Below are 26949 nucleotides of genomic sequence, written 5' to 3'. Positions count from 1 at the left end.
AAAAGCAGCTCCAGAGAACATCTCCTACTGCATTTGGGTTTGTCATTTCAATAAATTTCCTATTTCAGGAAACACTTCATTTAAAAAAAAATCCACAAAGACTTCCAGCACTTTTGAGATATAAATACTTTCATGTAAAAACATCAAAAAGACATTAAAGTTGAGAATGGTGGGCCCTTGCCTTTCACTTTCGCTTTCTCCTTTTCACTCGGCATCATTTCCCATCATCACTTTCCTGAGTGAAATGAAGGCTCTTCTCTCAAATCAATCAGCATCTGACGATTCACAAACTGGATATGTGAGCGCTCCTGAAGAATCCATCAAAAAGTTTGAAGTTTCATGAAAAGTAAAGGCGCTGTTCCTCAATAACTCCTAACTGAAACCCATCAAGTACATAATGACCAGTTACCAGGGAACAGAACATGTGTTAATGAATCATAACTTCACAAGTGTATGTGACGTGAGGTAAGGGATGTTCTCCATGAGTAATTATTCCTGATTGACCCTGAACCAGCCACAGAGTAGATCAGTCTACTTACACTTCATTCATTAATCATTACTTTATTATTAATTAATTCTTTTGGTGTGACCCAAATTAATGCAACACATTGGCGTGAGCTGCCTCAGCGCTGCGCCTCATTACTTAACAGACTCTCATGGAGGAATCATTAGCATTTAGGACAGGTTTAGATGTAAAAGGACTTTATGAAGCAAATGCAATCTATCATGTTTTCCTGTAGCATATCCTGGAAAAAAATGTAAACTTGTGTGCCACATAAACATGATTTTTACCATCACCAGATGAACCCTCTATAAAGATAAATATAAAATTTAATACACACATTTCTGAGACCCCTATTTGAATAATATGATCTAAATTTTCCTTAAAAACCACTATACCTTGGTGCATGTTTTCTGCCTGTAGTTCATCATCATTCCACTAGAGGCAGTAAAGGGCCTTTTTCTGCTAATTTCAAAATGGCTGCTTCTGTGAAATATTTAAAACTTTTAGCCAAAAAAGTTTAGCTATTTTTCCAAACTTTATGGTGAGAATAAGTCATCTGTTGTTATTCATATTTAAAATCACTACTTGCCGTTTTAAAGGAATGCTACATTTGCTGATAATCTTCTTTATAATACTGTTACACCATGTTAAAAATGTGTGGATCAATTTTGAGAGTCGCTAAATAAAGTGCCTTTTCCTCTAAACACTCATGTCAGTATTTTTGCATTGTAAACCAACATTGTTATGAGCAACAACCAAATCACCCAATTCATCATAATTTGTATTATCTCTCATTTCAAATGATTTTACAAATTTTTCTGTGAATTTCATCTAAGGGTTTAAAAAACATCCCTTTTCAAAAAAAATGTGAATTTCCTGTTGATTCTTTAATATACTAGGCTTTCCAGGGTTGAGAAGGGCCCCCCTCCCTATGAACTTAAAAAAAAAAAAAAAAAAACAGGTGGAAAATGATATTGCTTGTGCCTATGGATAAAGTGTGACCTGAAGCAGCAATGCTTCAGAATTGAATTATTGAGCAGCTGATCTTTATGTGCGTTTAGTGCTGTTTGGTTCTTCAGATTCTTTTGAATTTTACCATCCAATTAACTTCCACAATACAATTCATTCTGGAGGAATTGTAGTGATGCTAATCTATTCACGTCTGAGGGGAAAAAATGGAGGCTGACCCGTTAACATGTAGGTTAATTAAATATGTTTAATGAATAGTAGGAGGAAAAAAGTAAAGTATTCATGTCATACTCAAAAAACCATTCAGTGGGATGCAGAAGGTTCAAGGTAGATTTCTGACAGAAGAAACTTCTCCAAGCAAAATTCACGGAACCGCTTCCTTCTTTTTATGTCTACAGTTAGTTACAAATACTCTGGAAAATGAACATTGTTTATAAAACTATGTGAAATAAACAAGATGACATTGTGCTTTGCTAAAATAAATAAAATGGTGACAATATTGAGGCTGACGGTGGTGAATATATGTGCAAACATGTTCATAATGGTTGCTTAACTGTTTAGTTCTTGTGAACCATCCAGCGTATTTTCTATTCCTGATTTACAATGATTTGAATAAAGAAATACTCAGAAATGTAATATTTAGCCTTATTTTTCTTCACATATGTCCTCCATCATCAGTAAAATGCCACAAAACGTGTCAAAAACACCAAAAATACAATTGTCATCAGAGTGGGTCTTTAAAGCTTGTAAACTTGATTGATTCATGGCAAAGGTAAAGAAATACACTTCTATGAGGGGTTAAGACAAAAGTGATTGTAGAATGGGATCTTTTTTTCATTTCAATCACTGCTATTTTCAATATGCTACAACAAATTAAAGCCTATAAAGAGTGATACATGTTGACAAATATAAGCCTAGAACATTTTTAGAGTCAACTTGAGATTTATGCCACTTTTTATTATTTATGTTGAGAGAGAAAAAAATAATAACTATAATTAAAATTTAAAAAAAAGCTGAGAATACTTCTGTTGGTAATTTCCCCTGTAAAGCTTTTGTGCAGATGAGAAGTAAGTGCCACACAATATTTCTAGGTTAAATATTCAGTATCTTTTTAAAACCCAGGTAGGCAAAAAGAATTGAGATAACTGTTTGTATTGTTATGAAACATGAAGATTAAGGTATAATCTGTTTTCCCCCTTCTAATGCTCTTATGTTAAAGATAAAAACAGTCTTCCTGACAAAGTCTGTATGGACGTAATACTTTTTAGACCGTGCCACTCAAAGTATTTATAGGAATTTGCATGATAATAATGTTTTAGAGCTCTGAATTCTTTCCTTACCTCACACTGTGCCACCTATTGCCGTAGAAAAGCTCTAATCAGGACAAAATCAGCACACCCGGGTGAAAAATGTAATGACAAGATTTTTAGAATCAATCGGCCAAGCTTAAACTTCATTTTTTGACTTTACACTTTTCCGAAACTGTGTCTACCTTTAGGCATACACAAGTTTTCTCTGAGGGTTTAAGAGAACACTGCATCTTTAGATGGAAAACTGAGCTGGGTTCTGAGCCCAGACCTGCTCATACTGTTAACTCATGACGGCATCGTCCTTCATGGTCTTGTCACTGTCATTAAGTTTCCTCAAAACCCAACAATTCTATGACTGATGAGTAACAACAATAGGGGATCTCATAGAAAGAAGGTGGTGACGCAGGTGGATGAACAACCCCTGGAACCTCAAGGGCAAATAAGACAAAGAAGTTGAGAACCGTAATGCACCCAACCTTGAACAACCACAAGAACAACAACTTTTATGAACTGAATTGAAGGTTGAACAGCAGTCAGTTCATCATAAAAGCGTGTGTGACACGGCCCTCCAGCCAAAGAGAGGAGAGGCTTCAGCAGGATGGCTCAGTGGATCGACTGACCACTCCTACAACCAGAAAAGATCTGCTCCACTCAGCTGTACCTTCAAGCAAATAGATCTCAGTCACTGCCTCCCCACGCACCCACACCCACCCACACACACAGCATTCACTATTCACCAACAGCCAGACTACAGCCAGACCACAAAGGATAAAAGCCTTTATCCGTATAATCAAATGCATCCAACAATACCAAAATAACTGTTTCATAAACAATAACTCCCTCACTCCACCCATGCCTCAATACCCCCAACGGGACTCTAAGTAAGTCCACTCTGTGTTACAAGTAAACTGGCAATAAATACTTTTGTCCTGAAAGATAGACATGAAAAACAGCTTTTATCTTTTACAAGTATTAAGCAGTAAAATTTAGTCTGTATTATTGTCCTTTATATTCCAAAATGAATTTGTAGTATAATTTGAACAGACTGTAGCTTCTAACATTCTTCATGATGTAATGAACGACCTTGGGAGTATTTCAGGCAGGCAGCTCGAGCAGTGCTTTTACCTGGTTACTCCTCCCTGCGGGCGGTTCATCCTAATTAACTCACCTGTTCAGAATCCTACTTAAAGTTCTAGGTGTGCTGTCCAATCCCTCTACTTCCATTTCCGCGAGCCCTGCGTTCGTCGCCCCACCCTCCTCCCCGGCTTCCACCTGTGAGCTCCGTTAGGGGTAGTTTAATACCCAAAGTTTTCTATGGAGATCTTTGTTTCATGTATCTGAACGGAGCCTTATGCCAAACTAAAAGAAAGATGGAAATAAATCTTTCTTTACTGCATGAGTTGTCTGACTGAAATAATGCCCTCCTTGATTTAATGGCGTTCGCGATGGCTATGTTGGAGAGGTAACAGTCTGACTGGTAAAGGTTGTTGACATGTGTTTTTTATCGACACATACAGTTCAGACAGGAGACGAGTGGAGGATAGAAAACCTTCTTAAAGCAGAAGCAACAGGTTTTTAATACAGACAGAATTTTTCTTCATTGCAGGAGACAAATACTTGTTTTTTTGCACAATTGTTCAAGCTAATTCTTAAAAATTCAAACAATATGCTTCCAGGATTGTTTTTTTTTTACTGTTCTTTCTCTCACAGTTGAAGTGGGTGTATGATAAACATTACAGACCTCTCCTCATCTTTTTAAGTGGGACAGCTTGCAAAATCTGTGAAACTGCCAAAATGTTTTTTTGCACCACTGTATATGTTGATTAAAAATGTAACTTGTCCTTGCTAGATAAAGCGCTTTAAAAAAAAAAAAAACAACACAGTTATGGTTAATTTTTGTTCCAATATTTGCAAGGTATCTAGTCTTGTAGAATTCCATGCCTGTCCATGCGGCTATGTGAAATTTGCACATATTTGATATTTTATGCTGCCTAAGTCTCACTGTGGATTTTGGGGCATGTTTTGGCATCTGTGTGTACGTGTGTGGGGTGTGTGCACAATCCTAAGCTCCAAATGAAAAGGAAAGTGAACGCGTGGCTAATGCATGACAGCAATGCAGAAGAGAAGACGCATCCATCTGCTCTCATTCACTGACTGGTGATGACTTGTCTGTCTGCCAATCTCTAATTTACATAGGATCAATTCAATCTATTCTCTAGGGCCTTTAACAACAAACGCGGGACAGCAAGCTGGACAGTGAAATGACAGTTCCAAACACCGTCTGCTAAAGTAGGAAAAGACAAAGCAGAGGAGTTTTGACAAACAACCTGCACAGAGGATAAGCAATATTTTAGGAGTTTAGAGCAGACAATATATGAAAAAAAAGCTATAAAGTTAAAAGAACTAAAATCTGAGGTGTGTGATAACAGCATTACCAGTTACTCCTCTGTCTGTTGTGTTTGGCAGAACTACAACTGGCGTCTGCGCAGTCCGTCTCTTAAGAGACACGGAACTCTGTTTGACTGTATGCCTGCTCCATAATGCACCAGCACATCTGCTCTGTGACAAGTGTCTGCTGCAGTTTTGTGTGTGTGTTTATATTCAAGGCAAAACTGTTGAGAGGCGTGCACCACCTCTTTCGAACCCTCTTTCATTCTCTGCAGTTCCATCAGGGCTGTTACGGTATTATAATTACCCCCATTAGGGTTTTCCCCAGGGACAAACATGCGCACTTGCAAGTGCTCGCACACATTTGCACGAAACATCTGCACAGCAATATTTTTCCTTTTCAGGTGGAATTACAGCCGCTCATTCACCACCACTCAAACGAGCAGGGAGATAGGCAGTTAAATTCACTTTTGCAGTTTAGTTGTAGGCATGCAGGATAAGCAGAGTGCTCCAGAATCTAAATCATACAAATGCAGACATTGAATGCATGGATCTAATTGATTTAAAATAGAGGCTTTAAAGAAAGATATTTGTAAAAGAAAATCTTATTTCTTTACATCGTTTCAAGTAACTGCTTGTGTTGTTCAAATTCCCTGTTTGGACAAAAGCTTGTCAAGGGGCCACAGACTCCGTCACCTGCTTTAATGTAGACTCTTTTACTAACCAGTCATTTCGTTGAGGCAGTGATCACAAAAATGAAATGCAAAATAAGGGATTGTCAAGCACGTTTAAAGATGGTAAAAGTATAGGCGGTGTTAAAGAACTTGTTTGGAAAATGTCTGAGTGTTTCTGTGAATGAGAATCTCTCGCTCTTACCTCTGTGTTTCAGCGCTGTACTGACCCCTGCCAACTTGATTGACAGCACAGAGCCTGAATTGGTAGGTTCTGGCAGGCGTGAGCCCGCCGACGGATACCTCGGTCACTGAAGGGTCAACCTCAGATAAGTAAACTTTCCATGGAGAATCTAGACGCAGAAGACAAGTGTTAGAGGCCAATCATATTTGGCTCAGACGGAAAGACAGATGTGGGGACACTTAAGACCGGAAGAAAAGAGGGGCGTGCTGTAGAATGCGGCAAAAAGCAGGTTTGCTGAGGAGAGGGGGATTAGTTAAGAGGCGCAGATGCTGCTGTATATTGTCTCCAGCTTGTTCCCAGCTTATCTTTCCATCATAATGCTGAACATAACACGGACAGATGCACTATTATCCCTATTATCGCACCAGCCACATGTGTATGTGTATAAGCTCCGTTTATTAGAAGCGCTGTCTGACATGAAAATACTTTGCACAGATAGTGGTGCATTCTATCAAAAAATACAAATCCAAAAAAAAAATCTCATTTGTGCAAAAACACCCAGACCATTTCTCGCTCTGTGGATTCAGGCTTCACTGAAATCGACCAGTCAATTAGGTTCCCTGCATCCCTTATCTTTTCCTCTTTTCTCAAGACTCGAAGTTATTAGCACATTTTCTCATTCCCCTCCCATGACAATGCATCAACTTAATCATAATTTTGGTTTGCATTTCTAGTTTTAGCAGGACTGCTCCTTAGGTTGTCTGCAAAAACATAAAAAGAGAAATTCTTCTATATCAAGATGAAAATATTTGTTCATTAGTCTTGCTGCTGCATTCATGGGCCCAACGCCTGACTGTAGAGCCCACTATACCATCCCCTGCAGTCATCTTCCTCCCATCTGTTTGTCCTGTCATTCTTCGCCCTCCCCGTCTCTGCTGCTCCCTTTCTTATCTGACAGAGTGCCAGCCTGCTGTTAAAACATCTGTGGTGAAGAGAAGCTGCGGCTCGAAAGAGAATGAGAGATGGGCTAAAGGAGGGATGGAAGGGAGGAGTTTATTCATAAGGATCCCAGGCTTTTACGCTGCAGTGCTGTTCACCATATGCCTGTCTCTTGTGAATGAGTGCATGTCAGTGGCTGGTGAGCAGCAAGTGAACAGCTGTTTGCATCAGAGTAACTGTAACCTTTGATGGACACACACAGACACTCTCATACGCACTGTTCTCAGAGAGCTCCAACACATAGTACAGGAGGGGGGAGTTCCCATCGAAGGGGCGCAGCCAGGACAGGAGGACGGAACGGGAGTCAGAGTCGTTAAGGCGAGCCGTCAGGGAGCGAGGAGAATGTGGCAGCTCACTGAGAAAAACAGAAAAATATGAAAAGCCAACTTATACTGAGAGGTACTTTTGTTTATATAACACACTCTTTAAGGTTTATGGGGCAAACATAAAGAAAGGATTCAATGCAAACAGTTTAAGTATATATAAATAACTGAAGCAGGTACTAAAGCAGATAAAATTGACCCTATCCAAAGCCAGTGTGATGTCTGTGGTTGCAAATGTAAACATTTGTTTTTAAAATTTTAATGAAATTTGTGTTTTGGGTGCTTTTAACATCTACTTGGGACATTTCTCTGATAATGGAAGGGATATATCAATAAAATTAAGCTAAAATTGCATCTCTGACTTTTCTTTATTTAAATCATTGTGAATCCGCTCACTGTATGTGATTCTTCTTCGTCACACCAATTGCCATCTTTTTCTTGAAATTTAGAAGTTTTCCTGTGCAATATGGCCACCAGATTCGGGAGTGTATCCTAAGATGAATAAATTAAGGCTCACCTTACACATTTCTTTGATTCAAACGGCTGTTAACTTATGTAGAAATACATCATATTTTGCAATAAAGTAGAGAATGCAATTTGCTTCTTTTTTTCTCCTCTGTACTGCCTATTTCTGCTCAGTGGGCGAACACACCACCCTCTTGTGCCTCAGCACATTCACAAGTGAAAGATCAGGATGTCGTTCATATGATTAATAAACCCTGGAGACGATCGCGTTACCTGAAAAGTATAAACGCCGCTCAGAAGTTCAGAAGTTCATAGCAGTAACACGGACAGTCTCAATCAAAAACAGTCAGCATCACTATGAACTCGACTGTGCGATTGTGGAAGCGGCTGGTGCGATGACCGATCACTTTAAAGTATAAACCGGCCTTTAGAGCCGGCTCTTTAAAGCGAACAACAAGAGCCAGCTTCTACCTGGGAGCCTTTTTTTTTTAAACTGTACTTTACTCTTTCTTACTTCTTTTACTCCTCAAGCCGCTTATAATTGGTCAATACTTGTTTATGCTGAGGGCGGGGGTACTGAAGCAGCAGTAGGCGTTAACGGTGTAACAGAGAAAGCGCTATGTGCAAGAAGAAGAGACAACATCAACATAAAAACTTAAAGAAAATGAGCGACAAAGAAAAAAAAAGCAAAATCCAGAACCGCTTCATTTTAACTGACACAAAAAGAGAATTTAAAGCCTGCTAAAGAACAATTCCATTTAGAAGCGGATCCACAACCAACCTGCAACTGAGAACTGAGAGCATCTTCTAAACAGAGCAGATCATTACTGACTGAAGAAACCAGATCAGCTTCACAGAGCTGAGACACTCAGTACTTTACGATGAAGAAGAATCACATAGAGTGGGCGGAGCAAATCACATTTTATGAGAGACAACAGTATAAAGCCTGACCGGTCATGGATTTAGGTAAATGTTCTCCGAATCCTAAATGAATGTCCAGAACATCGTAGTTTTGCTCCAAAATTATTTGATTCATTTGTCCACTGTTTTTGTTATAGTGTGACAGTAATATTGCTGTTATATTCTTATAACACATAATTAAATTATTGTATTTTTAGAACATATACATGCTTGTTATATGTCTGACAGCAATTGGATTTTTTTGTCCAAAAATACAAACCCCATTTTTTGTATATGTTTAGAAAGTACAAACAGACATAAAACGGAGGTGTTCATTTTAATGTTTGGTCATCAAAGGTAAAGTGAAAAAGACATTAAGAGCAGAATTTTTTCAATGATAACAATTTCAGTTAAAATGCAATAACTCTTGTTTTTTCTTCTTTTATATTTTTCACAACCCTATCTAAGATAAACTTAGACCTTTTTCCAAAGATATTGCTTGTTATAAATATGTTTGTAACAGCATGCACAGATTAATAACCATAATAACATCTTTTTCCTGTACCTTTGCGAGGAGTTGAAGGTGTTCAGCTAGAATAATGTTGACTGTGACTCACTGCTTATCTCTAAGCTCCGATCCAGAATCCCTTTTTCTTTTGGGTAATATTTCTGATACATGGCTTTCTCGTGTAGATTTTTGTTCTTTATGGGCTCAGCTTTAAATCAAATATATATATATATATCACAGAGCCAAATAAAAATACATTTTACCAGCATTACTGCACACAAATTCTGCAGGAAAACTGTGCACGGACTTAAAAAAAACAGAGAAAGGAGCACAAATTCTGTTGTTCGAAGGCTAAAAGCGCTGAAAAAAACCTCAGCATGATCTAAGACATTTAGGCGAGGCATAAAAGAACCAAATAAATATATTAACAGCGAAACTGTGATCAAAGTGTGATAAATGAGACGATCCCTTCTGCCCAGACTGGCAACATCTTATATTTATAACCTTATTAATTATTTCTAAGCAAACACAGATGTGAGAATTTGCTGTCCAATAGCTCTGCTTTGACAGCATTCACACTTATATTTGTAACATAAAAACAAGTGGGCTTACACCTGTTTTACCTTGTTTCTATACAGGTAAAGTTAAACATTTGACTGCAAATTTGGTAAGTCTTAAGCTACATTCACACTGCCCTATGCAACAAGCGTTCAAGCAACCAATTTTAATAAAAAGTCTATATAACGTGCGTGTTTCAGGATCCTGTGTTATAAACTCGCGTTCACGTGTCGCTACACACATTTTTGAGTCTTTTTTCAGGCTCTAAAACACATGCGTCTACTTAACACGGGTTGAAAGTCAAACCAGTTGAACTCTGACTAATCAGGGACTCAGATTTGGTAGTGACGTATGCATTCATGGAAAAGCCACCTGTTTGAACATTTATCACAGTGGAGAAAACAATAATTGCGGTTTGTGCCAGGTCAGAAATAAATATATATAGAAATATATAATATTCATATATCAAAATTCTACTGTAAAGAAAAAGCCTGGTGTAAGATTTGCACCGCTTTAACATGTCGCACCAGGCCTCTTCCAACTGTAGGTACAGCGCTAGTATTGGGTAGTGAGAACCCGGTGTGAACGTAGCTTAAAGGACAAGAGCCACAGATGGACAGCACTGAAATAAAATGGAGGAAAAAAGCATATCAAGACAGTTTGGAGATCAAATTCTTTCTGTTATTCCATGGTTGACATGAAGATATTAATTGACAGTTGAGCTTAGAAATTGTTAGACCAATCATCTTTCCTGCAAAACAAGTGCAAGCTCTCCTGCAGACACATGAATGGGTCTAGTGGGAGTTGAACCAATAACCTGCTGGTAATTAGTCTGCCTCCACAGCCGCCAGCGTCTTTTAGCCTCCGTGACCCACTGATACCAAGCTAACGAGAATGTCAGTCACAGACACGGACACAGGAAAATACACAGATACAGACACACTCACGCCGAGCTTTGGACAGAAATCCCTTCAGCCTCCCCCCATGCTTTCACACATCAGTAAAGACAGGTCTGCCCCCCCTTCCCCCATCGTCTGACATGTTCAACCTCCACTCTATTCATAATTCATAAGGATGTGGACTCATGTTCTGTCTCTGTCTGCCACTTCACAATTATATAAACACAAGAAGTGCATTTTATAAGTGTGTTATCAAAGTGACTATTAGCTGCTACCTGTTCTCTCACACCAGCTGTAACAAAGCTGTGTGGGTTACAGCTGAGGATGCGACTTTTCAAGTGGAATGGCAGATTGTCAACTCGCTCAACAACATTACTGTGTGCATTCACCTTCTGCTAAAAAAGAAAAAAAGCAAAGAAAAGGAAAACAGGGCTGCAGTGGGTTTCTGGAATGTGTCAGTGCAGAACTAAAGCATTATTCTGACCGTCCCATCTCTGCATACAAGATCAAAGTAATACAGATACTGTAGGACTATAGCTGACAATGAGCTCTCCCATTATCTCTATTGCCTTTTTTTCTCTTTTTTTTAATGTGCCAAATTACCTCTCTCCCGCTTCATTTGAATTACGTTTTTGAGTAGCCTTGTTTCCTAAAGATGTCCTTCATGTCTGCAATTTCATTGAGCCAGTCCTCTAGAAACTGATCTTTTTTCTTTCTTTCTGTATGAAGTGTGAAAGCATCATAAATTATGATTTTGTTTGATTGTGAGAAACAGAAAGCATGGCGCATAAAAGAATGACGAATGCATTGCTAGGAGTACTGTGAATAACTCGTGAAAATATTGACATAAAAAATCTCACACAACTCTATCAAGAGATGTAAGAGAAAATGTTTGTGAACGACTGATCAAACGCTCAAACTTTTCTGAAGAAACTGACTTTTTTTAAATAAAATTGAGTTTCAAGTTGAGAAAGTGACCCGTAGAATGGTTGTTTCAGAAACTCACATGACTTCAAGGCGTGCAGTGTGGGAATCATTGCCAGCCCGTGATGTAACAGTGCAGGTGTAGTCCCCGATGTCACCAGACCAAGTCTGGCTTATGGACAGAGAGCCCTGGCTCACAGAGACACGCCCACCTCCACTTGAAAGAACTGGCACACCTCCACGATCCCACTTGAAGCTGTAGCATTTCAGAGAATATGTGACTTAGAACAGAGAGGCGGCACTTTTTAAAGGAGAAACACTGATAGACGAATACCTAATATTGATTCTGGAATCATGGGTGGCGTTGCATTCAAGAACCGCAGTGGTTCCTTTAATCACACGCTGGTCTGTTGGGGGCACAGAGAGGAATGTGCGTCCTGAAGAGCCACAGAGAAGGAGACAGGGAGGAGGGTCAAGGAATGACACAGGTTGGAAGAACAAAACACACTTTATGGTGTTGCCTGTAATTAAACACTAGAAAATAATTGTGTTCATCATCAAAAAGAAGAAATGAATTTGCCTGCAGGGTATACAACTCACAAGTGAGCTCACAACAAGCAGATTTTAAAAAGTGCAGCAGTAAATGATGGTGTTAGATAAAAGAAAGAGTCTTTTGTTTGGCTCTAATTCTATTGCACACTTGTGGTTCACCTGTTTGTCTTTGTGTGCCTTTTTATAAATCGGTTGACTTCCTTTGCAATCATCTCACAGCTAAAATGTTCATCTCAAACACCTCTGAAACTGAATGAAACAGAGTTGGACTAAAGCTGCCAAAACAAATGCATGAAAGAATGACAATTACCAGGCTTGGCACGCTAAATAATCCTTTCACAGCTTCATCGATGAACACAACTATTCATGAACATGTTCTAATGCAAATGGACAGTTATGGATAAACTGGTGTTCCATGTCTTTAAGTCGTTTTAGGAAATGTACATAGATGTGGTTAATGCTGTTTGAGTCTACACATGCATGAAATGAATAAGCCTTACTCCAGACGGTGAGCGCAGCGGTAGCATTGATGCTTCCCTCCGAGTTAGAAGCAGTGCAGGTGAACTGTCCTGAATCCTGAAAACTGATTGGTTTAATCTGCAAGCCACCAGACTGCAGCAGTGTGAACCTGGGAACCTGTACTGAACCGCTAGCGACGATCTGTAAACCTTAACAGGTGAGAAAACATGAAATCAATATGTGAATTTGATGTGCCAGCACATTTGTGAGCATGCTCAGAGTGTGTTCAGTTGACACGCTATTTTGTACCTTTCCTCCAGGTAATGGCAGGTTTGGGAGCTCCACTGTGCTCACAGGCAAACACAACTGTTTCCCCCTCAGTTACAGTTTGGTCAGATGGGGGGAACGTAAAAATGGGGCCCACGCCTGAAACACAGAGGGAGCATGAGAGGGAGAAGGTGGAGGTGACAACTGAAAACAGAAAGATGTAGATAAACATCAATGAAGAAGCTCAAAGTCTAAAGAATAAAAAAAAACAGGGATGAAAATGGTGATCTAATCACTAATGCTGGTTCACTGATCAATGAAAGCTTTATTCACCACCTGCTACTACATGTTCCTGCATTTATTAGGAGAGCAGCACCATAGAAGCTATCCATATAAGGACTTTCATTCATCAAGCCCATTTTGTTTCATTCTGGGTCACGGGGCAGCTGGAGCCTATCCTGACCACTCGTGAGCGAAGGCAGGGTACACCCCGGACAGGTGACAGTCTGATGCAGGGCCACAGTCTCTACACACTCGCATTCACACCTATGGACAATTAAGGGTACCCAATTAACCTACGAAGCAAGTTTTTGGATAGTGGGAGTCCCCGAAGAAAACCCACACATGCACGGGGAAAACATGCAAACTCCGCACAGAAAGGGCCCCCATTGGTGATTCTGTTTCAGTTTTCCGCTACCATGGACTTTCAATCACACAGAAATCTCAGTGAATTATTCTGAAACCCAATTAGTGATGTAACTTTAGGATTTTTGAAAGTATTACAGTAACATTTATTGCATAATAATACATAAAAAAAACAGAATAACTAACAAGAAAAACACCAAAATCAGCACCAAATTTCCCTTCTGTCCGAAAGGTTTTTGAAAATCACTACTTATTAAATTCTTAATAAAACTTATAAGAGCCAGTGCATTATACAAAGAGTGAAGAATTCACATTGGACAGAATCCTTTGAGGTTTAATTCAGACACATTTAAAAATGCACACCAAAAAGTAAATGGCACCATGGCATAAAGAGAGTGACAAGTCAGCTGAAAAAAGCAAGCCTTGGGAGCAGACGCAAGGCTGATGCAGCTGTGTGTATTTACAAGATTCTGCTCCACTGTGTACAGTGTTGCAGGCAAACTCACTGGAGACAAGGAGCTCTGTGTGTGCTTGAGTCTCCCCTGCAGAGCTGCGAGCAAAGCACTGGAATATTCCTCCGTCTCCCAGCTGGACCCTCCGTACTGTCAGCCCGGTGGCTGTGTTGACTCTGTAGCGGGGATTGGCCAGTTTGGACAGAGGGACGGCGTCCTTATACCATTCTATCCGGGGCGGGGGAACACCTGAACATGAAGGACAGGCAGAGGCTGAGCATTTCTTTGTTTGTTTTTTTTTTGCCTAAAACTAAGACAGCTGACCTTAAATAGCACTTTTCTCCCAGAAAATGTATTTTGCCTTATCCAATTTCACTCTATAAATATGCATGCAGCTATAATGAATGTAATAATAAATTGATTGGAAAGTGTGGGTGGTGAAAAAAGGGTGACCTGAAAACATGCTGGGAGAGAAATGAGGAGAAATCGAGAATCAACAGCATCAACCCGTCTAACCAAACATGCTGCATATGACAGTCGCACATGGCTCTGTCTGGACCTGTTACACCTATGTGTTTGACTGTAAAAGTGGCTGCTCAAGAGAAAGTAAGGACTTCTCTTGGCTTATTGGTGTCAATGTTTTAAGCTCATGTGAAATACCCCCGCCCTCCTTATCCAAGTCAGTGTCTTTCCTCCAATCCTCGTTTCTGCTCTTTGCCTCCATCTCCCTCCGTATAGCCCTGAGCCGCTGCTATTTAATTACTGTACACTGCAACTGTATCAGATTACTGAGGAGGAACACAAACTCGCTGCATGTGTGTGTGAGTGAGTGAGGGGGAGCGACAGGGAAGGAGGGCGGGATGTGTTGTCATTTTTAGAACTGTGTCCAGCCCCCCTCACGAGTATTTGATCCAATGTAATTGATTTAAAAAATAGGAGTCTCAAACGAGCAACATAACCAAGCCAAGTCCCAGCATAGCGATGTTTATGTTGTCAGAACTTGTTATTTTTTTCTTTTTTGACTACTTCCTGCAGGGGAAGCCATAATATGGCCTCAGTTCTTACCACAGATGCCCCTCCTGACTAAAGTTTCTGCATTTATCTGGACTTGGGACCGACCACTGACTATATACCAGAACTGGACTGAGTGCCCCCCCCCCACGTTCCAAATAGGAAGTACCCACTGGTTCCAAGAAGTCAAAATCCTATAGACTTCTATTGAGATATAAGCAGTTATTGGTGTTTGTACCTCAAAATGCATGATTAGTCTGAAATATCAACCTAACCGGCTTCGCTATTTTCTCTGGGTGAGGTTCCACTCCCCTGGTCCAATTCTCAGGCACAACCAATGTAACCGTCACACAAAAACAAAGCAAAGTGCCCCCTTGTGGTTGCATTAACTTACAGCAATAACAAATCTGGGCTGGATATAAATGGACTCAATATGTGAAATTTGAACTTGTCAGAAGGATGCACCAGCAGAAAGCCAGCGTCAGCGTGCCTCACACCCAGTCAATAAAAATCCGCTTGTAAAAACGGCTTTCACTGACACCTTTCCAATATTGTTACAGTAGATCTGCATTGACATATAGTCTCACACCTGTTTTCTGAATGTCAGCAAAATATAACCTGAAAGATCTGATAGGTCTGTGGTACTCTGTGTATTTAAACAATATTTTAAAACTTCTTTACAGGTCTGCTTTGACAAGATATCTTATTCCATTCATTAACATCAGAAAGGAGGAGAGAATTTTTGTCAGCTTTCTTTCGATTTGGTAAATTTACCGTTTCTTTTTGAAGGTGTTTCTGGACATTTTTTTGAAGCTTTGTGATTTAAAATATGTGTAGTAATAACTCATGCCCCCCCCCCCCCCCCCCCCCCCCACACACACACACACACACGCACACATACACAGATTCTACCTGAGGCTTGACATGGTATATCTACATTCTTGTCCAGATCTGCAAAGATCTTTCCTTTGGGTTGAACAGCCAGGAAAGGTGGTTCTGGAGAAAGGAAAGGAAGAAGGCAAAGCAAAACAAACTACATGTTAAAAATGTTGCTTTAAGTATAAGTTAACTCAATTTAAATAAAAAAAAGTACAGTTCAGGGTCAAGTCAGTATAAAAAAGAAAAAAAAAAACAGCTAACACCCAATTAGAAAAGCTTCAGGCTTTTAGAAGCTCACACTTAGGATCTCAATAAACAGATAAAAACATTTGCATACCATATAGTGACATTCTGCTACTTTTTGGATTTGTTAAAGCTACAACATCAACTAACAAACAGCAAGTGCCAAATCTAACAAACAATTAACCAGTAATACATGTTATGAGTCTGTCAAATCTGTATTTCAATGAATTATATTCCTTAGCTGTAGAATTGTTTTTAAAACTGTGAATACTAAGGATTACTTCCTTGATGACGTTTTGTTTTTCCACTGAATATTTGTATGGTAACCTGGCAACACAACAATCTCACATCATCCATCTTCTGACATGTTCCACTGTTTTAAGAGAGGCCTGTTACAACCATCATGAACTTTGACCTCTGCCATGTTAACTAAGAGCTGCAAAGTCTGAAGTGTAGCCCTTAGTTTTCATGCCTGAGCACCGTATGATCTGACCTTGGGTTGAATGTCACTTGAACATTTCGTACTTGTGAATAATCTTCCCAACTGTATGATGGCAGACAAGAATTGTTTGAATATTGCCGTTTTCAGACTGAGAGACAGGAACAATTGCTGGGATTACAGCGGATGTCTTTTTCTCCCTGGCGTGGTGTTGAAAACACACCTGAACGCTCCAAACCAACACACTGCTAACCGTCTGCTTTTACAGAGGTCTGCAGATCTGCTCATGACCAATTTATTACAGGCTGGCAGTTGGATGCACCTGGCTGTCACCCTTTTACATTTAAATGCTAACATTTTAGTTTCTGTTTGTTTTGGCAGTTTTTTCCCCCCTGCATTTTGGGTAAGGTTAGATTTCCCGTATATTGAAATGTATATGTTTATTTAAACTTATAAACAAACAGGTATTAATGTTTCATAATTATGAAAAACCCATTGTGTAATTCATGACTTTAAAGACCCAGTTGAATAAAAAAGGTTGTTTTTGGTGTTTTTAATATGTTCTTGTGGCCTTTTTCTCATGATGGAGGACATATAAAGAAAATTAAGCCTATAATTGTGTTCCTGGGTATTTGTTTATTTAAAGCATTGTGAATCAGGATATTGCTCTCCAGTTTTACTGCACCGTTTGGGGGTGTGAGGGGCTGTAAGCTAGCAGAAGAGCGTGTAAATAGATGGATGATGGGAATTGGGCTTATTCCCCGCCAACAGTCCCGTGTGAAACACACATGCAGTGGCACATAATTTATGTTTGCAAGGCCATAATATTATTTTCAATGTCATTACTTTTGTCAGGACACTTGGTGTGACATGAGACTAATGACACATTTACTGTATTGACATTTTTTCTCATTGAGTCACATTTGTGAGCGTTTGGTTTTAAGACTATTTTGTGAATTTCCTTTTGTTTGCCTGCAAAAAAAAAAAAAAAGACAGTGAATAACAATGGATGTGTGGTTTGCACCCAGCACTGCCTGTGCAGTATACAACACAAGGATGCAGAGTCATACATATTCTTATTAGAGGATTGGGGCAGAAATGAAATGAAATTGAATAATGAATACCTTTGAGGCTGCCTCTTCCCCTCACAGACACATAACCCTATTCTGCTTAGGAATGCCTTGTGTAGCATCAAGGTCGGCTGAACTCACAGCAGAAAAAAAAGAGGATCAGTACAGACGTGTTCATCAGTCTCTCCTCCTCTAATACGAATGGATGCAAGCAGGCTGTCTCTGTCCGGCAGACCTTAAAAGTGCTGCTGTTCTAATGAAGGCAGATCATTTGGGGGGGATAAAAAGAAAAGGCTTGTAAAGGGATAAAAAAATTAGGCTGAGATAGGGAGTGGGCATGGCATGACAGGGAGTGCAGAATGAATATTCAGGCAGGTCTTCTCTGACTTGTAAGCATTCCGTAGACACGGGACTCTGTGCTAAGCTGCTCCCTCGCCCTTCAGACTGGGAGCTACAGAAGATCTAAAAGACAAAGGCGGACTGGGGACGAAGAAAGTTTTATCGAATCAAATACTTTCTCTCCTCGCAAACTTGTTGTTTTCTCTGCACTGCATCCAAGGCAGGCGAGGATGGTAGTAAAAGCCGCCTTCTTTAAACATCTTCAGTTTTCTTATGCATTGGTGACTTAAAGGAGTGAAGCTAATGCAGCTGCAGGGCAAACAGCCTTATAAGTCTGTGATGCCACTTTGTGAAATCTGTGCAATCAGAGAGCACACAAGCGGACTGCCATGTGTGTGACTTCCATAGCAGTTTTTGACTATTTATTGGCAAGTGTACAAAAAAAAATTAAGGCAGACAAGGCTTGTAGTTCACAAGCAGTATTTACAGTGTTCAGTCACACTTTTAGTAGCTAATGTCCGGATAAAAGGAATAAAGAAAGTAAAGTCGACCTCAAGCATAAAATGTGAAAACAAGGTTAACTGTTTTCAATTCTAAATGTAAAGCAGAGGGCTGCAGTTTCTACTGCTGGAGCAGAGCAGCCTGATGCTGTATTCACACGGACCGCTAATTTCAAGTCTGCTGCCTCTTTTTTGAGGTGTGTCAAATTCACTGCTTGACACTTGCCCATAATGCCCATAAACCATTGTTGCCAGATCTCTGAACAATGGTCAAAACACGCGGCAGGACCTTTGACTGCGTCTGTACATTGCCTTAACATTGAAACTGGTCCCTCTGTGTTTGGTGTGAATGTAGCTTTAGGGTTCTATCCATCTATTTTCTAAACCAACCTAATCCCTTTTTTAGGGTCATAGGGTTGCTGAAGCCTATCCCAGCCTCTGCTGTGCAAAGATAGGGTACACCCTGGACGATTCCACAGTCCATTCCTGGGCCACACAGAAAGACACAACCACAAAGTCACATTCTCACCTAGGGACAATTTAGAGTGACCATCTGGCTTACAATTCATATTTTTGAACACTTAGAAGAAAATTGAGTCAAACTGTGCATGTATGCGGAGAACATCCAAATTTAACAGAAAAAGTTCCAGTTTGGATCTGAAGCAGGCCCTTCTTATTTTGAAGCAAAAGTGGTAGCCATCAAAACCGTGCAGCCCGAGACTGATGCTATGTTCCCACTGGGCTAAGAAACACATGTTCAGGGAACCACTTCCAATAAAAGGTCTATGTAAACCAGTGTTTTTCATCCTTTTTTGAGCCAAGGCACACTTTATCCTTGACAAAAGTCCCACGACACACCAGCATCCAAAAAAACAACAAAAAAACTCCATAGTATCTATTGGTGTACAGTCCCCCCACAGTCTCACGTGCATTTTTGTGATAATTGTGTGTTTTCAAACCTCCAGTTTATTAACATGCAAATTTATGTAACCCCACAAAAACACAAATATATTCTTTCTAAACAGTGATTTTTTGAACAATATGATCACAATGTTTGATAAATTTTACACAAAAAAAACTAACATATTTATCTTTTCTGTAGCTACACAAAAAGTGAACATGTTGAAGTTTTATTAATTTTTCTTTTGTCTTAATCAAAGATGAAGTCTTTGAAAACTTTAACAAAAATGTTTTTTCTTTTTAGATGATTAAATTGTTTCAGTTTAGTTTAATTGTGTCTGTTGGCCACTTCACCTTAATCCTGTTTCTTAAATGTTATTATTACTTCTATTTAAGCTTAACTTTTCATTTTTCAAAAGTGACTGACGTCTGAAAGAAAATCCTTCAATCCAGACGTTATTAGAAAAGTGTTTCAGTTAAAAAGATAACTTGGACCAAACTCTGGGATGTTTGGCTGTTAATAAACACAAACCTTGAAGGAAAACTAAACTGTTGACCTCTGATTTCATTAAGAAGATTTAAAAACTGTTTGATGTGTGTATGTTGTGGTTTCAAGACGTTTAACAGGGAATACTCATTGTAGCACAGAGGTGCTGTCACTTTAACACAATGCATCATGGGAGATTTAGTGCAAAACTGACGCCGATGCCAGACAGATTCGCGTCATTGAGCTTCATGGTTTTGTTCACTTTTTCCGCGGTCTGATACCGGAGCTTCAGCTGTTATTTTTGTTGGAATTGAGAGACTTTACGAGCAGAATCGGAGCAAGGAAGTGACAAATTTAACCACTTTTGATTGGCCAGACTGATGACGTGTGATTAAGCCTCCAAAAATGATTGGTGGAGACAGTTAAAGGGGCGGGACTTTTCCGAAAAGCTGAAGCTGCGGCTAAATTGCGGTACCGCAATTCTTATCAAAATGTCTTTAATAGAATCAAATAAACAAAAAGAAAAAAATATTTTATGATCCTTCATATTCCTAGCTACTCGGTGTTTTATCAGGTTCCTGTTTGGATGAACACAGAGCTGATATCCTGGAGATGGTAAATGGTTTTAGATCAGTGAAAATGGGTTATTTCCCACAGCACACCTGACCACATCTCACAGCACATTAGTGTGCCGCTGCACAACGGTTAAAAAACACTGATGTAAATACATGTATGTGTGCGTTTCCAGCTTCCCCGTTCAAAACTCTTGCATTTAAACTTCTCTACGAAGTTTTAAATCCATTTGCAGGCTTACATATGAAAATGTTGAACACATGTTAGAAGTTAAAACGGATCAACTTTGACCAATCTGGTGCTCGACTTTGGTAGGGATGGACTTATGTATTTTCAAAGCACTGAAGTGCCAACCATTTGAAAAGTGACCATGAAGGAGAAACTAATACTTGCGGTTTGTGCCCGGACAGAATTATATGGAATGAAGTCTTTCATATATTAGAATAGAGCTGGGAAAGAAAAAGCCTGGGGCAAGATTTTTTTGAGTACATGTGCTATTATTAGGTAGCAACAGTCCAGCGTGAACACTGTATGGTAAAAGCGCATTTAAGAATACCCGTTCAGCACGTTCTTGAATGCACATCCCATGTGTGTGTACGTAGCTTATGGGTTATTAGCTTAAGGATCAGTTATTATTTTATTCCAACTGGGTGGTAAATTTGATTTTGTCCTAATGGTTGCTTGGTTAATTAAATAGTTTTAAGTGAAAGTTAAGCTTTGATAACCAGGACTTAGGCTTAGAAACAAATATCAGCTGTTTTTGAAAACCTGAAAAAAATGGCATGTGTGTTAGTAAAGCAGTTGTTCTTACCCATGACTGTGAGGTGTGCCTTTGCTTCAACGGGTTTGGCAGTGCTGTTGCTAAGCAGTGCTTCGCAAACATATAACCCTGTGTCAGAAAAGACTGGGGAGGGAATAATGAGCTGATGCCCAGTGGCCAGCCAGCGCCCATCACGTTTCCATGAAACCATAAGGCCATCAACTGGTCTGTAAGTGAAGAAGAGAGGACAAGAAGACAGCAGATGAGAGAAGTGAAGAGAGCAGCAAGAATCAGGGGAATAGAAGCAAAAAAAAAAAAGTCAAAGGGTGACAGAAGGCAATTACAGCATATTAAATCCATCAGTTTATCTGTCAGCGAGGCAGGAAATAAATGATGACAGTCTGTATATCAGAGCAGTCAGCTCAACCAGCTTTTGTCAGTTCTTCTAAATGTTCAGAAAGGAAATGGGTTTTCATGAAAAAATGGTTTCTCTTTCAGATAAACAACATCAAGACACCATTCTTCTGTGCTTGAGTATTTCTGGAAGACGTTTACACGGCAAAGTATCTGATGATGAAAGTACAGCTCACTTGTTTTTTCTTTGTTCACCTGTACATCCTCTCACACCAGTTTGGACACTTGCAACAAATGTAGCACAGCTCGCTGTTAAAGACTTAGTCCAATACAAATTGTGTTTTAGGTGTTTTTAACATGTCCTTGTGGCATTTTGCTAATGATGGAGGACTTATATTAAGAAATCAAAGCTTAAAATTGCATTTTTGAGTTTTTCTTTTTGCAAACTGTGATGAATAAGGAGCAACTTGTAGCTGTGACGTAGAAGCTACAACAGCATGCCACAAGCTCCCTGCTCCGCTTCATTCCGATCTATCTACTTGTAGATGAATAGATCCATTCGCGTGTCAACATCTGAACTGGCATCTGGATCAAAACTGTCCTCTTGGATAGCTCCAATGTTAGGTTGGGGGTGTAAGGGACTGTAAGCTAGCGGAAGAGGGTGTAAATAAATGGATGACGGGAAGTAGGGGCGGGCTTACTCTGTGTGCAAATCATAGCCATATTTCTACGGTTCTACTACCGCTCTGAAACTATGCCCTAGAAAATGACTTTTTTTTTAATTCATAATAATTAAGAAGCACTGAGAATGCTTTAAAAATGGATTAAAAAATTATCAGAATCGGACTTTGAATCGGCAGCCACGGCTTTTTTCTATTGATTTATCAAAATTGCACAACTGTTAATGTTGTATAACTGCATGTCACAGGATGCAGTGGGGTGTGTCTACAAACTATAAATTATGCACATAAAGTGTAAAGAAATGATCTAAATTTAAAGTTTCACTAAATAAACAACATTTCCAAACATGTTTCAGTTTTGACAAAAATGCTCCTAAATAAAGTGAGAAGTATGGCTCTGTTGTAGAAGCTATAAAGCATGAAATGTCAAAATAGGCCTCAAATAGTTGGGAAGTTGCTCACTTTAACTTCTCTGATGTTAAATACATGTACTATTAATATTTACATTTTTTTTGCTGCTCTTTTTAAAAATCATGGATTCAATTCCTAAGAGCCCTGACCAATACCAAACTCCATCAACACTGTTTAAGAGGTTTGTAGTAGAGACAGTAAAACTTGGTGGGTTAAGCAGGCAGTAAAGAAAAGCTGTTAAAGCCACTAATTAATTCTGCTTATTCATATGGAATTTAAAGCTTATTTTTGCGCCCTTTTTGTCAATAAATCATGAGATTTAGCATTTCTGAGGATATTTTTTATGGTAAATGAATACAGTTTGAATTGATGAAACATAAAGTACAAAGAAGTCTGACAAATAGAGACATTTCTGAAACTTTGACTGGATTTATCAGATGACTAAATAGTTCAAGAGGAGAAAATGTCAGCAAAGAAAGTGGATTTTGCTTAGAACAGTCTTCTCCCTTCACAATAAACTACAATAATGTAAAGACAGCAACAGGTCTTTCATAAATATAAAGAGCAGATTGTAGATTCAAACAAACAATACAAAGGCTAACTGCATAATATTTTTCCTCACATTCTGTCATTTCTCAATGCAAAATAATTCTTTGTCATGACTTTCTCACTGACTGCCTTTCTGATTGCTGCTATAATCCCTGTGGATTGGATTTTTTTCTGTCAGGAAAATAAAAGACATTGTTAACTCATTTGTATGTACAACAGGAAAAAGAAACAGAATAATAGTAGTTGTGATGGCTCCTGCTGGTGGAGCATTTTTGTTATTATTCCGTAAAAGCTTTCTACTGGTAAATTCTGGGACTCTTGTATGTTTGATAGCCACTTGTTAATATATGAGCTGGGTGCATTCAAGCGGTCAAGTGTCAGAAGGCTGATTCCTCCAGAAGGGAGCAACCCAAACTAAAATTAAAACATTTATAAACATCTAAGTTCAGTAAGGAGCTTTGAAATACCAGCAGTCCTCGGTCACTGGCTCATAGCAAATGACCGATCAGTGGTCACAAGTAGAGGAGAACCAGAGTCACTTGTCACTTCAAGTTTGACTCGTGGAATTTGCAGACACATTTAAAAAAAGGAATCTTGTTAAATGTGGAGATTAAATCATAACAATTGTGTTTTGTTCTTCTGTGAAAAGCAATTTAGGGCAACTCCAATTTATTCTGGAACAGAAAAGTAAATATTTGACGGATAAAACAAAAAATGTCTGTGAATAATTTACATAAATAAATATATAAATAAAGAAAGATGTTTAAAGTGATTAAAAAGAAAGAAAGAAAGTATCCAGAATGTTTTCTTCTGTATTATGCATTTTTTGGCAGCTGGGATTTATACTTGGAACCAATTTACAGTGCAGAAAATACAGTATTAGGAAAATTGAACTACGATTACATTTCTGAGTAATTTTCATTTAAATTGCTGTAAATCAGGAGCAGACAAAAAAATTGGGTCTAAAATGGAAGTATTTGTTCCGTAGAAAATATCTTGGGCGGCTCCCTGCTCTGCTACATTCTGATGCATCCACTTGCAGAAAAAATAGATTCATGTCCGTCTTAGTTTTTCTTGGCCATGTGGCTCAAAACCCCATGACTGGAGTGCTCTAATATTGTTCAGCATTTTTGTTGACATTTAGGTTGTGGATGTGAAGGGCTAGCAAGAGAGCGTGTGAACAGAGAGCTCTGTTAATAGAACATGGAGGGAAAGGGGGGGACAGGGTTGTTTAGAGGTGAATTTGAACTACTGCCGCTCTGCAGAAACTATTTCCTAGTAAACGACACAGAATTTTTGATTTCAGCTAAAAACATAATCATAATTAAAAGACCACAGGGAACGTTTTTAAAATATCTCAAAGGGTGATTCAAGTGGAAGTTTCACTGTTTGTGTTTTTCCTTTTTTTTTAATGTAAAAGCTGATTGAAGCTTTAGATTGACTGAAATTTCAGAGAAATACTTGTATTTTTAGTCAAACACATCGCCTATATTTTCATCACCAAAAAAGACTGTCCAAATTTCAATTATTACACTTTCCCTCCTTTATAACCATTAAAACTTAGAGAGCTATTGTCAATATTATCTTTTCTCTTAGAAAAAAAAACAGCATTATTCTTTGCTTTGCTCTGCAAGAATGTTTTCTTTTGTTGTTTGTTCTTTTCCTTGAACTTCCATTCATCAAGGTTGATTCCAAAATAAGCGGTCAACTGGACCTGATTTATCTTTTATTATTGAGGACGGTTCACCTTGTCTCCAAGAAGCTTTCTCAACTCTAAGCAAACACAGTTTTCTTCTCTCATTTCTGAGCTTTCTTATGAAAACCTTTACATTATTATTACATTCCTACCTTCCCCCCAAAAAAAGTATTTTTTTTATTTTGAAATTGTACAATTATTTAGTATAAAAGGCAAACCAAATTATGGCAGAGGACATATATATTAACCCCAAGGGCAAAATTATAGTTTTATTTTGAAATTACATCAGAAGTATGAAACGGCCCTCAGGACTGAAGTCTGAGGTTCCTGATTTAGTTAGTACATAACAGTAATGGCTTTAAATAATAATAATAATAATAGTAAAAGGGCCCTGTAAGGTATCTCATTGGTATTTCAGTTGTGGAATGTTGGTTCAGGGGTACTGCCTCAAAACATTCCCACAATGCACTGCACTGCTGTTATCCAGCATATCCAGGTTTTATTTCAGTAAATTTAGAGGACTGAATACCAGCTAAGCTCCAGGATGGTTCTTACTGCCTGCTGGAAATCCCAGCAACATTTAAAAAGTAAGAAAAAAATAAACTGAAGATATCTGACAGTCCTGCAAAATTCTGATTTGGTTGCAAGGCTTCTAAGAGAGTTAGCGATAACAGCAAAAGAAAGGGGGTGATTAGGAGAATTAGCATTTCCCTTTATTATCCACTCATAACAGAATTGTATGAACAGAAAACCAGACATCCTCTGTCTGTGAATACTGCTCACACTCAGACAAAGTCAACAGGTGGAAAGCTACTTTCTTGCTTTACTTTAGCTGTTCAACTTTGAACACTGAACTATGGCAAAAATTAGACTGTGGACCTATTAAAAGATAGGCAGTTACAATAGATTATTGACAGAATAAAGGAAATCTGACTCAGACAACATTTGGAGCTTTTAAAGTCCTTTTTTAGCTGCTAGCATCACCAGTTCCCAGTCCACACAAAAGGAAAGAACACCCCATGAAAAAAACGCTGGACATGCTTTTGGTCATGGAAAGCCCTCTTCTGCTTTAAGTAGCTAAATGTGAAAAAACAAAAACACCACATCCCTTCTTGGAAAATTGTACACTAAAGAATAAAATGTTGCAATGAAAAACTCAGCCAGACCAAAAGATTGAAAACCATTTTCCATACATTTATGCGTTACATTAAAGTATTTGTGTATGAGTGTGCATCTGTGTTTGCTTGCTCCATAAGGACATTAAGCACTTGGCACAGGTCAGTGTTTTACTGTGTGAGCTGATGAGAGACTTTGATCCAGCTTCACTTTAGGTAAACTGATGCTGAACTCAATAACTATGCCAATCTGTCTCATTTATATGACTTAAAGCAACTTTACATGAAATCATGTGAGTTAAAGCTGGAGAAAGGCTGGGAGAGATGAAGCTATAGTAAAACCCAACAAAGACTGAAGACCTCCTGATTAAAAAATAGTGTGAGTCAAGGGGATGACTTCTGATGAATAAAAACACAACTGTATAAACATGTTTTGTCTGTTCTGTCAGTAAAAAAGTAAATGAGATGATCAGGAACACCTGATTAGCTGCAAGTTCATGTGCTGTCCTCTAATGTCTTAGTGGTATCCACAAAGACATCCTAGAAATGGGTGTGTGTGTGTTTTATGCACAAACACAAAAGAAAATTACCTGGCGTTGGCAATGCACTCCAGTGTGGCCCCCTGCCCCACCACAACAGTTGTGTTTTTAGGACCAATCACGATTGTTGGAGCCACAAGCTCTGACTCTGCATCTATGAAAAGAAGAAGAAGAACATTAGCGCATAAATCACACATGCTCATGCAGCAGCACAACAAAGAAAGTTTGTTGCACACAGATGCTTTTCTTTTGCACATGAACAGTGCAGAGAAGGGAATTGTTGCAGGATCTTCTTTATCATCAAGGGATTTTAGCCTTTTCTGTAAGCAAAGTATAACACGGCTGCTATTTAAAGATCATGTGTTTTCCTTTTAGTATTACTTAAAGCTTAATCTGTACCTTTCTATCAATCGATGGACAAGTAGA

General features: G+C 38.9%; 1 protein-coding gene across 2 annotated transcripts in view; it reads right to left on the bottom strand.

Annotated features, from left to right (window-relative positions):
- Positions 1–26949, bottom strand: part of sdk1 (sidekick cell adhesion molecule 1) — a 306103-nt gene that overhangs the window by 80363 nt on the left and 198791 nt on the right. For both annotated transcript variants that reach the window (XM_020704342.2, XM_011477316.3), the window contains 10 exons: positions 26575–26677; positions 21231–21406; positions 15902–15985; positions 14033–14227; positions 12924–13040; positions 12656–12823; positions 11938–12040; positions 11686–11859; positions 7245–7381; positions 6049–6196 (listed from right to left, as the gene is read on the bottom strand). In XM_020704342.2, the coding sequence (XP_020560001.2) occupies positions 6049–6196; positions 7245–7381; positions 11686–11859; positions 11938–12040; positions 12656–12823; positions 12924–13040; positions 14033–14227; positions 15902–15985; positions 21231–21406; positions 26575–26677 (1405 nt within the window). The remainder of the gene's footprint in view (positions 1–6048; positions 6197–7244; positions 7382–11685; positions 11860–11937; positions 12041–12655; positions 12824–12923; positions 13041–14032; positions 14228–15901; positions 15986–21230; positions 21407–26574; positions 26678–26949) is intronic.

This window comes from Oryzias latipes, chromosome 1 (genome assembly GCF_002234675.1).
Source record: "Oryzias latipes chromosome 1, ASM223467v1".
In the NCBI taxonomy this organism is placed as follows: Eukaryota; Metazoa; Chordata; class Actinopteri; order Beloniformes; family Adrianichthyidae; genus Oryzias; species Oryzias latipes.
The sequence above is the reverse complement of the archived record's forward strand: the minus strand, read 5'-3'. Positions and strand labels throughout refer to the sequence as shown.